General features: G+C 54.0%; 2 protein-coding genes across 2 annotated transcripts; one reads left to right on the top strand and one right to left on the bottom strand.

Moving 5' to 3' along the window:
• Positions 1-9,294: 9,294 nt before the first annotated feature.
• Positions 9,295-11,527, top strand: INS49_013091 (uncharacterized protein; the record flags this gene model as incomplete). Its single annotated transcript, XM_043173793.1, has 4 exons — positions 9,295-9,476; positions 9,544-10,006; positions 10,067-10,173; positions 10,234-11,527. The coding sequence occupies 4 exons, from the start codon at positions 9,295-9,297 to the stop codon at positions 11,525-11,527; spliced, it is 2,046 nt and encodes a 681-aa protein (XP_043023090.1).
• A 2,426-nt stretch (positions 11,528-13,953) lies between these two features.
• On the bottom strand, positions 13,954-15,781 carry INS49_013090 (uncharacterized protein; the record flags this gene model as incomplete). Its single annotated transcript, XM_043173792.1, has 5 exons — positions 13,954-14,139; positions 14,207-14,855; positions 14,922-15,109; positions 15,168-15,597; positions 15,648-15,781. The coding sequence occupies 5 exons, from the start codon at positions 15,779-15,781 to the stop codon at positions 13,954-13,956; spliced, it is 1,587 nt and encodes a 528-aa protein (XP_043023089.1).
• Positions 15,782-16,707: the final 926 nt, after the last annotated feature.

Raw genomic sequence — 16,707 nt, 5'->3', positions numbered from 1 at the left:
GTTGGCTGTTGGAGGGGGGATGGTGATGTTGTTTGGGCAGCCGCTCTGAGATTAAAGAATAACGAGGGTGGAACCAGCGACCCTGAAGTACTTGAGCCGGCCCAAAGACAACTAAAAGGAGGAGAAAAGAACGGATGAGAAACAAGACCCGATGAGGCTGCAGAAGAGTCGGTAACGGGAAAGGATGGTGGGAAAGTCTGCCGCTTTATCTAACTTTCATCTCAAGGCTGACCAGGATGTCTTGGCCTCTTACCGTGCAGGCTGTCAGCCTTGGAACATGGTCTCAACAAAGGCTCAGACGAAGCGATGTTGGGCAGGACCGTCACAGTTCATCCGTGTTTGGATCCAGCACCGGATCTGTTTAGTCTTGCTGGAGGCAAGGTCTGATGTTTGCCCTGCGATTATCAGCTCCGCATCAAACGGGAAATCAACCCCGGGGTCCTCACACCTCCTCTGAGCGCCCCAACAAGAGGTTGGAAGGCCCTGTTCCAAAGTGGAGTGGATGGTCTACCAAAGTTCCATCAGACCGGCACGTTGAATCAAGCTTAAGACGGGCTCGGCCAGGGTAGACAGGAGATCCCAGATGTGCAGCAGGGGGGTGGTAGATCTGGCGAGGGGAAGATCTGGCGTCGGAATTCCAAAAGCACCTAGGGGCGGGCGCCTTCCGGCATGCCTATTTTTGCTATTGACACGCCATGGGTCCCAGATCTGGGGAGCATTCCTACCGACTCGTGCGCGGGTTCCCGCATGTCTGCCAGGATCAATCAATAACGAGCGCAACGGCGGGGCCTATTACCTGGGCATTTCATGTGGTAAAACTACGGCAAACCGGTCTATTAAGTACATGGTTTACAGATTTTGCTACCGACGTGCTGTTCGTCCCTTCGGCACCGGTAGACAATTAGTCTAGGTGCCGCTTCTATATTTACTTCGTTCCCGCGCCAGGGGTGCTTTATGTTGCATCGCACCATTTGACATTGCCGACAGTGCTTGTCTCTAGCCTTACGCAGATGAGAGCTGGTCCAGAGACTACTCACGAGAGCGATTGGTCGTTCAGGAAGACATCAGTTCTTTGTTTCACTCAGCAGTGACTGCAACATGGGAGAAGAAACAGAAAATTCCCAGAGGAGTCGCCCGGCGAGGAAAGCCAAGGCCATCTCAGCATGGCCATGAAAGGACAGGCACCTCAAACCGGACGTCATGAAGCCCAGACGTTCCATAACAGGAAGTCGATGCATGTCGTCGAGAAACAGTGGTTCAGAGTGTGTTGTGCCTTACCGAGCGCGTGCATGTTGCAACCGGGTGGGTGAGTTGAGGAGGGCATTGCCGCCGGCCGAAAGTGGCCGGTGGCCGCCGCCGCCGCCGCCGCCGTCGCCCGCACTTTTCTGACACGAAAGTCTAGCCGAGACGGGTGACAGGCCACACCCTTGAAACCCCTTGCACTGAGTAGACTACAACTTCGCAGCGTCGGTTAGCGGAGCCCTATTCCTTATGCCCAGCCATACTGACTAACTACTCAGTAGTATTCAGGAGGACACTGCCCTCTTGTTTGGTAACAGATCTCGTAGATATTCGCCCCGCAATTCTCGCCTGACACAACTTCCTCCTACACGGGTCTCAGTGTAGTTTTTCCGTGTGGGAATGTTTCTTTCGAATGCAGGACCCTGAGGAGGGCACTAAGACCAGAATCCAGCTTTCCGGTTCTAAGAAAATCACATCACCGAGGAGGGATCCAGGGGAAATCATGCCGAGCTCAGGTTCCACCGGGCGCATCATGAAAGCTTCTCATGGTTCATTCACAGCCACGCCATCCTGATGCTTAACCAGCTCGGCTGTTTCGCCGGGAAATGTTGCTCATATGCGATGGCTTGGTTTGGCTTTACTTTTGAGACCTCCTGATCATTGATCAGCGCGAGACGGACTTTGAAGAGCGAAGACACCGATGAAGAACATTGAAGAAGAAAAGAAAAAGTGGGCTGTACAGCGCTCAGCGCCGGCAATGCGAACTGGGAATCTCAGCCCGTGTCACACAATTATGTGAGATTCCCTCGATCAATATGCCCAGCGTGTACTCATCCCCTTGTACGATGACGCGCCCGGGCTCTTGGGTCACTGTACCAAGCCCCTACACTATCATTCGAGCCCGAAGCAAGCGATCTTGGAGACCCCTGAACACACAAGACTCATGACGCTGTGGCGAAGCCGTTGGGACATAGACCGGCGCCCCCTGGCCCACTGATTTACGAAACGTTGGCAGTGGCGATCATAGGACCGCCGCTCTATCAGGTGTCACCCAGCGGTGGCGAGGTCCTCTGAACGTCCTTAAATTTGCTTTGTGTCTGCAAGCCTCGTGAGACCGGCCAGGTTAATCACCGATCCTGGCGACCAACCCTTACTCAAGTCCCAGAATCCTCCAAAGATGCGAGAAAACCGCTTTGGTCTCAGCGATGAGGCCTTGGGGATGAGTGAGGGGCCGTCGTCATTGCGCCTGACACATTCCCAAAATCTGCCGATCGAGACACTGACGCTGGCAAGGTGACGGCGGGATGATTTCACATGGAAGCACTTCTACCATATACTTTGCTCCTTGGCCAACGCTCGAGAAAGGTCTTGGTTGTTCCGGTGAATAAATCTTCAGACATTGCAGACGGTTCAGATTTCCGCTCGCAGACATTTCTCACACCACCGACAAGGCAGTGATTATTGTAGTAAATCGATATTGAAGAACACTGACGAGCTATACCCCACAGCACAGGAACGATCTGAGGAATCCCACCAAGGAATACAGCAGGGCGGTCTGATGTCTCTGATACGTGTTCGAAAAGCCGACGACGTAGCTTCCGTGTCAGTGTCAAACGGCTGATGATGAGCGCCTCAAACTTATCAAGCAACACCACCGTGGTACAGCTTCGAAAATCAGGTTGAGTGGTTTTGGCATCTTGGGATTTTCAGAGTATCACCGAGCAGTCAGCAAACTCGACAGTGAATACCTAGGTACTCAGTCGAAAAGGACATCGGAATTCTGTGCTGCGAGACGGCTGGACTTTTGCGCTCGGGGACAGGAGCCGTTGGTTCCCAATTTGAACATATCGGATAACACAACCTGTAATAATTCGATGCGTTAAGCTGAGGCTGACCCCGGAGGTGAGAATTCTGGACAGAAGTTGTGGTGGATCAGGATTGAGCGCACTTGACCACCTCCTACCCTGTGACCGAGCGTAAAAGATCCCAGTGCGGATGAGAAAGCCTGCTATAGGTTGGCTCCGTACGGCAACATATTCTATAGGACAAACTCTTCGAAGTGATTTCGCGTGTTCCTTCCGGCGGTGAGCATTTGATACGCCTGTCTTCGAGTTACACGAAAGCGAAGTTATTGTGCACGACAACATATCGGCCTAGCGAGTGAATCGTGGCCTTTTATATCCCGGTTTGAAAATTAGCTTGATCTAAGACTGTCCGGGCCATGACACCAGCGCGGCCGAAGTTTTGGCACGGCGGCAGAAGTATCCGGCGGCAGGAGTATCTGTTGGCAATGCCTGATACTTTCAACCAAGAGCTTACTTTATGGGTAGCCTGATGCGATGAGGCTCGCTACGTGCAATGACAAGCTTGTAACATGTATTGGTGAGGCCATTTTCTAAGACAGCCCGGAAACTCTCGCATGAGCCTAATCAGGGACTGAAGGGACAGACAGGCACATGATATTTCAGATATTTATCTCCAAAGGCCGCTTATCTAGAGAGTTGAGCACGCTGGCTTGGGTCGAGGCAGACTTCAGCCGGCAAGGACTGACTGAAGAGCCGAAAGTCGTCCGTGCAACATCCGATCAGCCAGGATTTGGCATGGCCTCTCAACTTCATGCGGTTTGTCGCTTCAACCAACCGTTTCACTCTTGTTAATGACCAGAAAATAACCACGAGATCCTCAGGAGTGAATAGGGAGGAGTTTCAAAGGGGCCAAGAACAGCTGCAGACCCAGTTGAACGGCTAGAAACTGAGGAACTGCCACTCCGGTCGAATTCCCCAGTCATCCACCGTGCGAGGGCTTCAGTGCCTTCTGACCACAAGTTTCAGGTCTGGGGCAGCCGAACAGCACGCTTGGTACCGAACCTATCCCTCTACAGGCCAGGTAATACTATGACAGTCAGTCATCATCAGAATTGAACATCGACTCCTACCTGCCACGGAAAATCTTGGGCAGTAGTGGCATTCTGCTGACCATCGAAGGTTCAGTGCCAGAGGCTCGTGTCTTCGTCCATGGTGGAATCTGGCCTCCTCCCATGGGGCGACTGATGCCCAGATGAGCTCAGGAAAGATAAATGGCACTACCGTCTATTGGAACACAGCATGAACGTCCTGCCCATGCGAATGCTGAACGAGGTTGTCCTCGGGGACCTAATTCGGAAGTCCCTTGATCAGGGGGTTCAATTTTCGGCATGGCGTGCCCGCCTGTGCTCCTCAACACTTGTCGGACACGATTCTAAGCCTCTGCCGGAAAGGAACCATGCCGTGGACGCTTCGTGTTGCACCGCAAGCTGGGGCTGTTGTGCCACGGCCACGTGTGAGCTGGTACACGACGTGTCCCACTCGTGAGGCTTTCCGACATTGATCCGGCAGGTCCTCCCAGGTCGTGCTGCCGATCTCAGAACCCCGCCGATTCCCACATGCGTCTTTGTTGTTCGTCCGGTGTTCTGCAAACTGGCGCCATGCAGCGTGGTAATCGCCGGCGGCACAAAACAGGCTTTCATGAAAACGGGACGAGTTCGAATGGATAATGAGGAGAGCCACAGGATGTCGTGGCGCTTCACTCGAAACGAGACCACTCCAGAATTGGGCGAACGGCTGCACAGTGACCTGCTTGCGCAACGACGGCAGGCTGACCACGACTTCGAGGCCAGTGTCATACTTGGGAGCGTCAACATCCAAACAGAGAAAATCAAGAGTCGATGCCACATCGCGCTGTCCCGAATGGTAGTCTCTCGCAACACTAGGCTTAGAGAGATGAAATGCTGCCTCACGTGGCCTAGAATGCAACCTTGAGCTGACTCCATCGTGACCCAAGCAGGCATCACGAGACCATTGGACTTGGTGACTTGTCAACCTGGAATACACAGACCTTCCGAGGTCCAGCTTCCGGGTGAGTGCCGAGGCAGTTGGTCGGAGACGGCACACGCGCGAGTGTGGAGTGGAATAACAATGTGAGAAGGGGGGAGGGGGCACGCCTGTGATGCCGTGAAATGGGGCTGACGATGTTGGTGTGCATGGGTACTTCAGCCCGTAGCCTCATGCAGTGCAACTGGGCTCTCTAAAAGATGGTAGTCCTTTAGTGAGCTAGTAGACTGGCCTCATGATGGGCAGCTCTTGTGAGTGTAACGAGTTGTGGGAACGCGCCTTGATGACGACAGCGGCGCAACTTAAGGGTGCAGTAGGACATGTGGTCAGAATCTTGAACGGGTTGCTCTCCCGTGAAGCTGCTGGGTAAGGTATTCGCAGGCAGGCGTCCAGTTCAGAAACAGCCAGTGTGAACTTGGGCGGGGGTTGAGAGAGACATGGGGCGTTCTGGCCTGCCTGAGACATCGCGTGTGCCCCCCCCGAATCGCGGGGTCGCATGGGACACCGGCGGTGGCTGGCCGTGTTGTGAAAATGATAGGATAGCGCGCTGGGGGATCGGGTGTCTGACTACCTAGGTACTTGGGCTTTTGCGTAGGAAGTGGCGCCGCGGCAATTGACCGCCCTGGCGAAGAAGCGGGTGTGGCTTCTGGTTGATGATCTGACCTTCTAGCGCAGGAATCTCTGCAGTAGTGGATTCGTGCCGTTGAGGGCTTTCGATGACCTCGGCAGAAGGACCGCCTGCCTGGCGGAGTGCCGGTCTACTGGGACACAATTTCGGGCATTCGACGACTTTGCACAAATTCTTGGTGCAACGTGACTCCAGGTAGGTAGCCTCGGGATTCGGATGCTTCTGTTGCATCTGCGGCATTGGGCCGGTTCACAGCACATGGACCGTGGTGGCCCAGTCTGCAACAGACCAGCTAGCTGTCACCGAAATATCCGGTTCCAAAGTCCCGGTGGATATGTTTGTGCGGTGAAGCAACGTGCAGCACACGGAAAGCTGCTGCGAGGCAGCATTCAACAAGCACAGATACTCGAAACGTCCACATGTTGCCCCGGAGTCCGAGCTTGTTTGTTGGATATCACCGAGCGAGGCAGACCGAAAGATGGCAGTCACCCAGATGCTCATTGTATTTGCGAGGCAGATTCGAGACAGCTTCTTCAATCCGATTGACCTAGATGTACAGTGACAGAAAGAGTCGATGCGGGAGAGACGTACGCGATGGAGATGAAGGGCATGTGTGGCGTGGGAGAGGCGGGCCCACAGGAGGAAGCCATAGGCTAGCATGTCACCTGAATTGGCGCTGGGTGGATAATGCGGTCTGCACCAGGGTCTTGGGCGGGAACAAGACTCGTGATGCCTGCTTCCAACGCAAGCAAGCGGGGAAGCGAGCGTGCGGGAGAGGCTCGTGTGTCGCGGGCTATCCAAGACAGTGTAGACTCAATGTTGTTTTCCCGCGACAATAGAACTGGAAAGTGAGGGTGTCATTCGTACTGTAACTGCCACCGGCGATCGCTTCCCGAGTCGGGGCAAGTAGACGGCGCCAAAACGAAGGCATCGGACTTGGAATCCGGGGAAGTCCTGCTGACGACAAGCTAGCCTCGCGATGCGCTGGGATGTGGGGTCAGGAAATTGCTGCTGTTCATGTATTGTGGAAGAGCGGCTGTGACTGGCTCAGAGCGAGCGCACTGTCGACTTCTCAAGGGCTACACGGACACGACACGACATGATGCATGACGCGCGTGGTGCGCACGCTCAAGCCTCGCTGCGAAGATGTCTGGTCGCTGGTGGAATCCTCGTGATGCCATTCCTGACGGTTCCGTCCTGCCGTCACATTGAAGTTGCGGTCAGGTCTGGTCAGCTGGCATGGACTCATCTAAAGTGCCTGCCAGGAGTCGGACTAGGCATGGGTAGGTGTTTGGAGATGCCCTCTTGTGGGCCGAGTGGTGAGGCAGGTGAAGGTTCGTCCCATGTCAACACAAGTCCATGTCCGGGTCCAGGTCCTTGTGTGTGCGTGTGTGCAGGAGCGGGACCAGAACAGTGAGACTCGGTCTCATCAGATCTCTGCGGTTACTCGGTATTGCTGTGATCGGCGCCCGGAGTATTGCGCAAGAGATCTCTCGAGGTGCAGATGGATGCAAGGGGCTCGTGAACCATTCCAAGATTCTGACGCGAGAGGGACAGCTGAAGTTGCAGCAGCGAGTTGCAGCGGCCGTTGCTGCAACGGTAGCTGCGATGGTTACGGTTGTCGTTGCTTCCCCAAACCCAAGAAACGGGCCCAACGGCACTCTGGCCCCTGATGATCCACTCATCAGGTGGAACCACATCCCTGCTCCCCCGCGCTGCGGATTTCTCCTTGATGTTGGTGGTGGCTGACCCGCAGTCAGTCAGTCAGTGATGAGGCAGTCACATCAACAACTTCTTCATCACTCGTCGCCCTTGCAGGTCTATCCTGACACGCCGGCATCCACAACATCAGCACCCACCCTTTGAACCAGGATAACTAACCCCCAGTGGCATGGCCTGCTAAAGGATGACCTGCCCAAAGATAGCCTGCTGTGGGAGAAGCTGCAGAATGCTGCTTATTACACAGTAGGGAGGTTTCGTCTTGGCCCGCGACGAAGGTCGTCCACCCCACCATTTGCACTGCCTGCCAAGTTTGCTTCTTTGCGCCAAGTACGGCAGGCAAGCGCCACGCCAAGGGTGCTTAGCAAGGTCAACTGGCATGGAGAGACTGGCAGACTGGCGGTCTTGGCTATTACTCCGTCCGACCTCGACCGTGCAGGCGCAGCACGAGAACTCCGGCCTGGGCATCTATCTGTCTGCCTGTTTGTCTGTCTGTCTGCACCTCGCCAATCTCCGGCCCCTCGTCAGGTTGGTTGAAGCCGTCATCGAAGGACCATGGCCAGTTGTTCTGTCCAGCCCCCTCCAACCGCTGTTCCGGCTCGATTCAAGCCGCTGAGCAAGGACCCCCTTCTCTCCAGCTTGGACGAGTCCCTGGCCTCCCCCACCAGCTCAAGCATCCCGTCCTATGCGTCCGGGTGTACTGCCTCATGAATAAGGGGTTGGCCCTGCTTCCGGCCCTGATTCGTCCCTCGCCTTTCGTCCTGTTTCCCAGCCTACCGCCGCGTCGTAGCCTGCGGTTTCAACTCGACCGCCGGTGCTCACGTCCAGCCCCTTCCAACCCATCAAGTGGTCCTTGGACTGTCGCGGCATTCGGGGTCAAGGACCACCGCATTTCTTTCTCGCGTATCAGTTGCCAAGGTTCTTAGTTTCTCTGTCCTGACCGACGCCGAGTCACAAGCTTTCAGCGCATGCAATGTCTGAGTCTTACCAGTCCCCCACGAGAGCAGTCCAACGGCCCACAATACCTGGCCCACAATTTCTTCAAGCATCATCCATCCAGGACATGCAGGAACTTTGCAGAAACTCTGCAGATTCGGGCTTTCCATGCCCAGGTCCGACCTCGAGCCTCCAAGCAAGCGCCTGGAGGGATCCGCGATTCGCACGACGGCACAGCGTACGGGCAGACCAGCTCGTCCTCTTTTCCTGATTCTTGCCAGGGGCAGGGACATGAGCACAACCATTGCTATGTTTGGAGGCGCGTCCCTGGTGCAGGGAACATACATGCGCCCTCAGCAAAGCTGGCACTTGGATGTCACTGCGTAGGTTACCAGTCCTAGCTCCCGTTCTCTCGCCGCCGCCTTGCGCTCTCTCGCCGCCAGCCACACCCTCCCCTTCAACTATGCGCAGGTGTGGTCCTACTGTATAATTTCGCTTTCCTTACAATATCACCCCCCGGTGCTGCATGACGGCCACCTCGTGAGGCCTGTACTTCAAATTTTGCTCACACGACCAAGTTTATTGAAGAAGGGTCCCCATCCCATCACGTCTTAGTCCCGACTTTTCACTCTACTACCACCCTCTTCTGGCCAAATCGAGTCCTAACTCACCTCCCATCGTTGCCTCGTGTCATCCGGGATCCGCAGTTCATCCCACGATATTGAAAGCTAAGCGTATATAATAATCATATATCCCCCAAGAATTCTATGTTTTTCTTTTACACCTTGTCTCCACAAACCTCCGAAAAGGGATCACGAAGCGAGGCCTCTGCCGCCGCATCTTAACCCTGCTCCTGATTAACATCTTATACCACCTCCTCCTGGCCATAGCAGCACCAAAATGCGTCCGGCACAATTTGCTGCCACAGCGGCAGCCTTTTTTGGTGGCCTATCACAAGCCATAGATTTCAGTCCTGCCAGGCCACCAGCTTGGCCTTTGGCTGTCAGATCACCGTATCTCAGCACCTGGCTGGACGGGTCATCAGGGGGTTCCCTCGCCGGACACTGGCCAACATTTTGGGCGTATGTAGTCTGACCTACTCCGAAGCCACCAAATGTGTGCTGTTCTGACTAACATATATCTCGGCAGCGGCCAAATCACAGGATGGCAAGGTTTTGTGGCAGTAGATGGTGCTGTTTACAACTGGATGGGGGCCGCTCCGGGTCCTGCTGTGGCCAATCAGACGTCTGCAACCTATACGTCAACCAACACCGTCTTCACTTTCGATGTTGAGGGCAAGGTCACCTTGAAAGCCACATTTCTGTCTCCCGTCTACCCGAATGACCTACTCAAGCAATCACTGCAGCACTCATACATTGATGTCACAGCCGTGTCTGCCGATGGAGCCTCGCACAGTGTCCAAGTCTACTTGGACTCTTCCGGAGAGCTCGCAAGTGGCCGGGACGCGAGCCAGAACATCACTTGGGACCACGGAACCAACGGGGGCGTGGAATACCACACGTTTCAACTTTCGAATCAGCGACAGTTCGTTGAAATCAGTGACCAACCGGCATGGGGTCAGTGGTTCGTGTCCACCGCCGACACCGATGGGGTGAGTCTGACAAGAAGGCTCCAGAAAGTCAAGTACACACCGTCTAATATTCATGTACAGGTCACGTGGAGAATCGGCCAAGATACGGCCGTGCGTGGCCAGTTCGTGAACAACCGCACACTCGACAATACCAAGGACACCAACTTCCGGGCCATTAATGTTGACTGGTGAGTAGTGGAGTCGCTACGTACCAAATCCTGATTGTGGATGCTGACCGAACCTTCTAGGCCTGTCTTCGCATTCTCCAAGGACCTGGGTACTGTGTCTGGTACTGAAACCGGGGTCTTGTTCACACTCGGACTGTCTCAGGACTCAGTCGTGAATTATCAGGGCAATTCGCCAAGTGCAACGGCACTTTCAGGGCTTTGGAAGTCAGCCTACAGCTCGGCCGAAGATGCGATGGCAGCTTTCTACAACGACTACTCGTCAGCCCGATCCGCAATGGGCGACCTTGATGGCAAGATCGAAACAGACACATCTAACGCTGGCGGCCAGAACTACACCATTCTTACCAGCTTGGGCGTGCGTCAGGTCTTCGCCGCCACCGTCCCTGCTCAGGGCACGCAAACGTATCTGTTCCTGAAGGAGATCAGCTCGAATGGAGACACCAATACCGTCGATGTCATTTTCCCGGCGGCTCCCCTGCTTCTGTATCTGAACGAGACCCTGGTGAAGCTATTGCTGGATCCGCTGTATGAGAACCAGGAAAGTGGGCATTATCCAAACACCTACGCCATACACGACCTGGGAGTTTTCCCCAACGCTTTGGGCTATCCTGAAGGAAACGACGAGCCCATGCAGGTCGAGGAGAGCGGCAACATGATAATTTTGACGCTGGCTTACGCGCAACGCTCGGGTGATAATGCATATCTCAACCAGCACTGGGACAAGCTCAACCAGTGGGCCGGCTACTTGGTCAACGACTCCCTCATCCCAGCGGAGCAGCTTTCGACGGACGACTTTGCAGGCACGCTGGCGAACCAGACCAATTTGGCCATCAAGGGTATCATAGGGCTCAAGGCGATGGGACAGGTCGCGAACCTCACCGGAAATGTCGTCACCTACGATGCCACTGCCGAGGAGTACCTACCTCAGTGGCAGAACTTTGGGATCAACTCTGATGCTTCTCCTCCACACTCCGTTCTGACCTACAATGATCCAAGCTCCCACGGTCTCCTCTACAACATCTATGCAGACCGCCTGCTTGGCCTCAACTTTGTCCCTCAACAAATCTATGATATGCAGTCCGCGTTCTACCCGACCGTTGCGACAGCCTTCGGTGTGCCACTCGACACCCGCCACAACTGGATCAAGAGCGACTGGGAACTGTGGGCGGCGGCTGTGGCCAGTGACGAGACGAAGAAGATGTTCATCGATAAACAGGCGTACTGGATCAACAACACGCCGCAGACCATCCCGTACGGTGACTTGCTAGACGGAGACACTGGTGGATACACCCCGAATCAGTTCAGGGCCAGACCTGTAATGGGTGGCATGTTCTCGCTGTTGGCCCTCCCTTAGATGGGCATGAGTTCTCTTTCCTCTTCTTTCTGCATGAGATATCGCCGCCCTCTCAGTCTTATCAATCAGAGCTGAACCCGCGCGACTTCATGGGCAGCTTCTATACAATGTATATACCCCGACCTTCCACCAATCTGATATTCATTCATATTCTTGATTCGCAGCATGAGATACGTCGACGCACACCTTGACTGATCTCTTGTTCTTTATTTGTGTGCTATTTTCAAGAGCCGTACCAGACGGTCTCGAGGCCGCGTAGCGTTAAAGTCCACCTCCGAAGTGCATGGTTCGAGGCCCGCCCATGCCAACGAACGGAGGTGGCAGAGGCCACACAACGATTACAGATGTACCTGGATAACCCGATCCGACCAGCAGCATTTTGTGCTAATGTCGACAAGCCGAGCCAACGAATTATCTCTCCCAGCAAGCTCTTGGTATGGTGTCACGCAGCTGGTTCCAGAGTTCGTGTTCGCTGCCCGAGGTGACCTAGCCCGGCCGCCGCGCCAGTGCAGGATTGAACGACCACGGCGCGCTCATGGCGGATGTCACGGATGTCACAAAGTTCTTCACTAAATATACCGCGGAGGCATGGTTCGCACGACGGTGATACTTACACAGCTTGCACCCCGGCCGCAGTAGCTCAAACCTCCGTAAGCTTACACAGCTTCCGCACAATTTAACTCTATTTTTGATGCAGTTTCCTTAGCAGTAGCAATGGTTCATATCTTAATTTTTTGGGTTCAGAGCTGCTAGGGATGTTTCTTCTTCTCCTTTTTTTCTGCCCCGGTAACATGTAGCAGTGCCGAGTGGTACGCTGCAGGACGCATTCAGCTTCTCTTGTTTTTGCTTCCCGCTCCTCGCTCCGGCGAAGCTTGATACATTGCACCCTGCGCGAACCCAGTTTTGTCGTATCTGCCGGCGCTGCGATGCCTCTGAAGTCTCTTTTACGTCTCCGGTGATCTAGACATTTGCGCAGGGAAGCAAGGGGGATGGGCGTTTGCCGTGACACAGGTCGGGCGCACCCCCCTTTCCCACGTGCATGAAGTCTGTAATGATGTGGGATGCGGCCAAGAATAGATCAGCCTCAGGGTCGTTCCGGGCCCCATCTCGGCATGGTGATCCTGGCGGGCTCGGTCCGGGGTTCGGAGGATTGTCATGCGGGAGAGAAATTCCGAGATTGGAGATGTGCGCTTCCGTGGGCCTGGCCCACGTTCCCACCTTTCCTTGCGTGCCACAGGCAAGGCAATTGATTGCATGTTGGAATATTTTGGACGGTGGCAAATCACTACGTAGAGACTGGCGATGCAGGCAACTGGAACATCTCCAAAGGCACTCTTGAGGCTCTGCAAGAGGTCGTCGAAGCTACCAAATAGTCAATACCTAGATGAAATCCTAACAATGTCACAGACAAGGTCGATGTGGGCGGCAGAATACAGGCGTCCGCGACTCGTATTTATGTGCCTGTCGCTGGAAGCACAGCATGTTCTCCGAGCTCGCCGAGTACCACCAAGACACCCGTCGTCCACAAGCAGGACATGAGGGTTTCACAGCTGGCTGTGTTCCATGATCTGTAGCCCCTGCAAATACCCGAGACGCAGCACAACAGCTCAGGCACTGGGCGACAGTAGACTGGCTGCGAAGAGTAGCGCAGTTCTCAAACTTGGGAGGTGCAACCGATGACGATGTCCAGTTTGAATGAGATTTCCGAAGGCAAGGAAGTCAGGCCATCTAAGTGCATCTGCAGAATTATCGCAGCTTGAATGAACTATGTCTTGAGTTCCGATGCTCTGCTCTGATGCTGTGCGCATGCGTGCTGGTTGACAATTGGCTTCTCTGGAGCCCATTGTTCAATACGACTCGCAGTGATTACCGCATCAGTACCTTAGTATCAGACGGTCCCTCGTTGCAGCTCCCACACCTAGCTATTCCGGTTCCCTATTGCTAGAGTACAAATGGGTAAGGCAGCTCTGAGTTGGTCCATAATACCCATTCGCCGGCTGTGTTGACCTTTTTCGTCGACGCGCCATCCTGTCTCAACTTGTCATTTTCCACCTCGTCCACCTCGCCAGCTTTTGGTTCCCTTTCCAAGGATAGGAGTGCTGTGTTCTCGTTTCCTCCGGCACAAACAATCTCCTGTGGGATGATTGTATAAGGGACAACCTGTCATAAGGTAATCTTCCCGGGGAACACCTGCGTGGAATCAATTCCTGCAAAACAAGCTCTTACGTCTTACAGAAAAATTGTAAGATAGTGTCAAATTCGTTATCTCTCGGCGCCGCCTATGTACTCTGTAGGAGCTGTACAGCATCTCGGGTATCTTGGAGCTGCAGTGAGAGGGTGGCGAACATTTCTTAATACAGCGTATACTTATATCAAGATGATACTGACGCCAGACTTGTTTGTGGTATTCCATCCTCAAAGGCAGACTAGTACAGCTCTACAGCATCGAAAATGAAGTTCGCGCTCAGCCAAGTTGCATCCCCTGAGCCGCCCACACTGATGGTCAGCGTGTTTGCTCCCGCTTTCAAAGCACTGGCTGGGACAGCCCAAGTGTACTGTTCGTTGTAGCCGTGATAGGCACCACGGGTCACACCACGAGAGTCGATGAGTGTCTAGGCAAAAGGCTAGTCAGCTGGGATGTTTTTTTAAGCCGCAAAAGTCAGCCTGGCGGGTACTCACCGGTGCACCTGGGTCCTTTCCGGTCCAGCTGCCGATCTTGGGTATGGGACGGCCTCCCTTGAACGACAGTGTTGTGCCGATATGCAGTGTCAGGTCCTTAACCTGGGATGACGCCAAGTTGAAGTTGATGGTGGCAGGGCTGCCTTGCTTTGACCAGATAGCCATTGGGAAATCCTTGGCAGCGGAGGACCCGACGGTGTAAGTTCCGCTCCACGATGACATTCGGGTGTCCGAGGGATGCATGCGAGTAATCTTATCGCCGTTCTTCAGCTCAAAGGGCTCGCCGTCGAACTCGCCGATGCGGAAGATCGGTGTGCGCTGAGCCTCCTTAGAGGCGATGTTCTTTGTCGCAGTTCCACCGGCAGTGACTGTGACCGAGTCTGACGAGACTTCATATTCGCCCTTGTACAGCTTCATGGTGTAAGTTCCGGGCTTCATCAGCGGCGATTTGTACGCGCCGGTAGATGAATCGGCGTACGTCCAGTACTGGGCCTGATTATTGTACCAGTGCACAACGCTTTTGAAGCTTGATGGTACACCAGAGGCAGTACCTGAGACAGAACCACGTTGACTGGAGGCTACGTAGCCCTTGATGCTGAGGCTGCCGAAGAAAGAAGTGTCCAGGTTTGCAGAAGGAGTGCCGCCGTTTCTTAAGAGGCCGAAAATCAGCAGGGTCCCCTAAGTTCTATTGCTGGATATGCGGGGGACTACTCACGTAAAGGTCATTGCATAGGGTCCCATGAGACCAAGTCTCCATGGCTCGGTACGCACATGGCCGCTGTTCATGTACCAGTAGAGCTCTTGTTCGTCGTCAGATGTCTGACCGTTGATATCTCGCATGAACGGCCCGCCTGAGGACGTTTCGTAGGCAACACCGGGCATTATCATGCACAGCGCCACATTCTAAGACCAGTAATCAGTATACTGGAGCTCCGGAGTTATTTGAATAAAGAGAACTCACACTGCCCGTGACACAATGGACGGGGTCGTCAATGAACCTGTCGGACGTGTACATTTTACATCTCGTCTCGCCGTTGGAGCACTTGAAGGTATCCTTGCCCTCGAAAGCGGTGCAGCCCCGCGTGTCACCAACGTTGCCATGGACGCCGGTCGGCAGCAGATTTGTCCGCAGGCGAGCAAGCCAGCGAAGCTCACCGGGGTCAACCTCTCCAGTGATGTAGGTTCCCATATAGATTGTCGGATCACCATTTTTCGCCACGTAGTATTGCGTGACAGGGTTGCCGCTCGACGCGACTGTGATCTTGATATACCCGTTGACGGTCTCGCCAGTCACGGTCGAGGAGCCCAGTCCAGAGTTGATTGCGGTATTCTTGGAAGTCCCTTGGTACTCGACTCCTTTGTACTTCAAGCTGGTGATATCGCCGTTGGACCTTGAGATTGTTAGCATTCAATTCGTGCATAGCTTGAGAGACCGACATACTTGGATACTACGTAAACAAGGTCACCACCGGTGTCGACAGTGTATGAGCTGCTACCAGAGGTGAGCCCGAAAGCAGCCAGTGCACCTTGGCTGAAAGCAGCCGCCGCGGCCACAACAAATGGAAATGTGACCATCATGAAGTGTATTCGCCAGGGACTTCTCAATGTATTTTGACAATGGAAACGAAGCTGACTTTTTGAATCATCACCAAGACTCGCGAATCACTTGGCAAGACCTGTTCTCTATATACACGAGGATCAACTCACTTGGTCGCTATGCCTGCAGCGTAACATGGGAAGAGGGTCATTCAGCGGAACTCTACGCTCCGTAGCTCAAGCGGTTCGAGCTCTAGCCTTTGGCCTGGGGTATGATCTGCGACGGCTGAATCGATTCAGTTGCCAACAAGTCGAATGGTATTCAATTAAACACCCGAAACTTAGAGTAAATGAGCCCCGAAAGTTGCGTTGCAGTATTCCTGACTGCTGTGGAGTGCCATTTTGATGTGTCTTGGCACCGTCAAAGCATCAACAGTTCTAATTGAGAACGGCTAAAACAATCCCAGTTAGGATACCACACATTGCGGCCAAAAAGGCCAGAGTTAAGATTTGACTGACAGGATAAACGGCGGAAAGAATATTCACTCCCGTCCTTCTAGAACTTGGACCACTAACTCATTATTCCATCAATGCACGTGTGAAGATCACCCGTCCCTTGTCGATCAAGGATCCCGCGAGAGGACAAATCTCGTAACACGAATCGGAGTATTGTGTTTGAGGTGGCCTGCCAATTACGCTCGGAAGAGAGTTCCGAAATTGATAGGAATGTCCCCGCCATTCTGATTGAATCGAGTGCAACAGGCCATAAGATCTACTCATTATGCTTGTGCAGCAGGAGCCACCACAGCAGAACGGTCTCGGGCCTCGGGTTGGCATAGACCCGAGTAGGGCTGTACTCACACATGCATGGTCGGCATATGTACAGCTTGTGACGATTACAGCAGTGTGACTAGGCTTCTTGCCACCGCCCTCAAGCTAGACGTCGTATTCCTGACATGACTTCA

The sequence above is a fragment of the Diaporthe citri genome, assembly GCF_014595645.1.
Source record: "Diaporthe citri strain NFHF-8-4 chromosome Unknown scaffold_6, whole genome shotgun sequence".
Lineage (NCBI taxonomy): Eukaryota > Fungi > Ascomycota > Sordariomycetes > Diaporthales > Diaporthaceae > Diaporthe > Diaporthe citri.
Note: the sequence above shows the minus strand (reverse complement) of the source record. Positions and strands in the feature narration are given on the sequence as shown.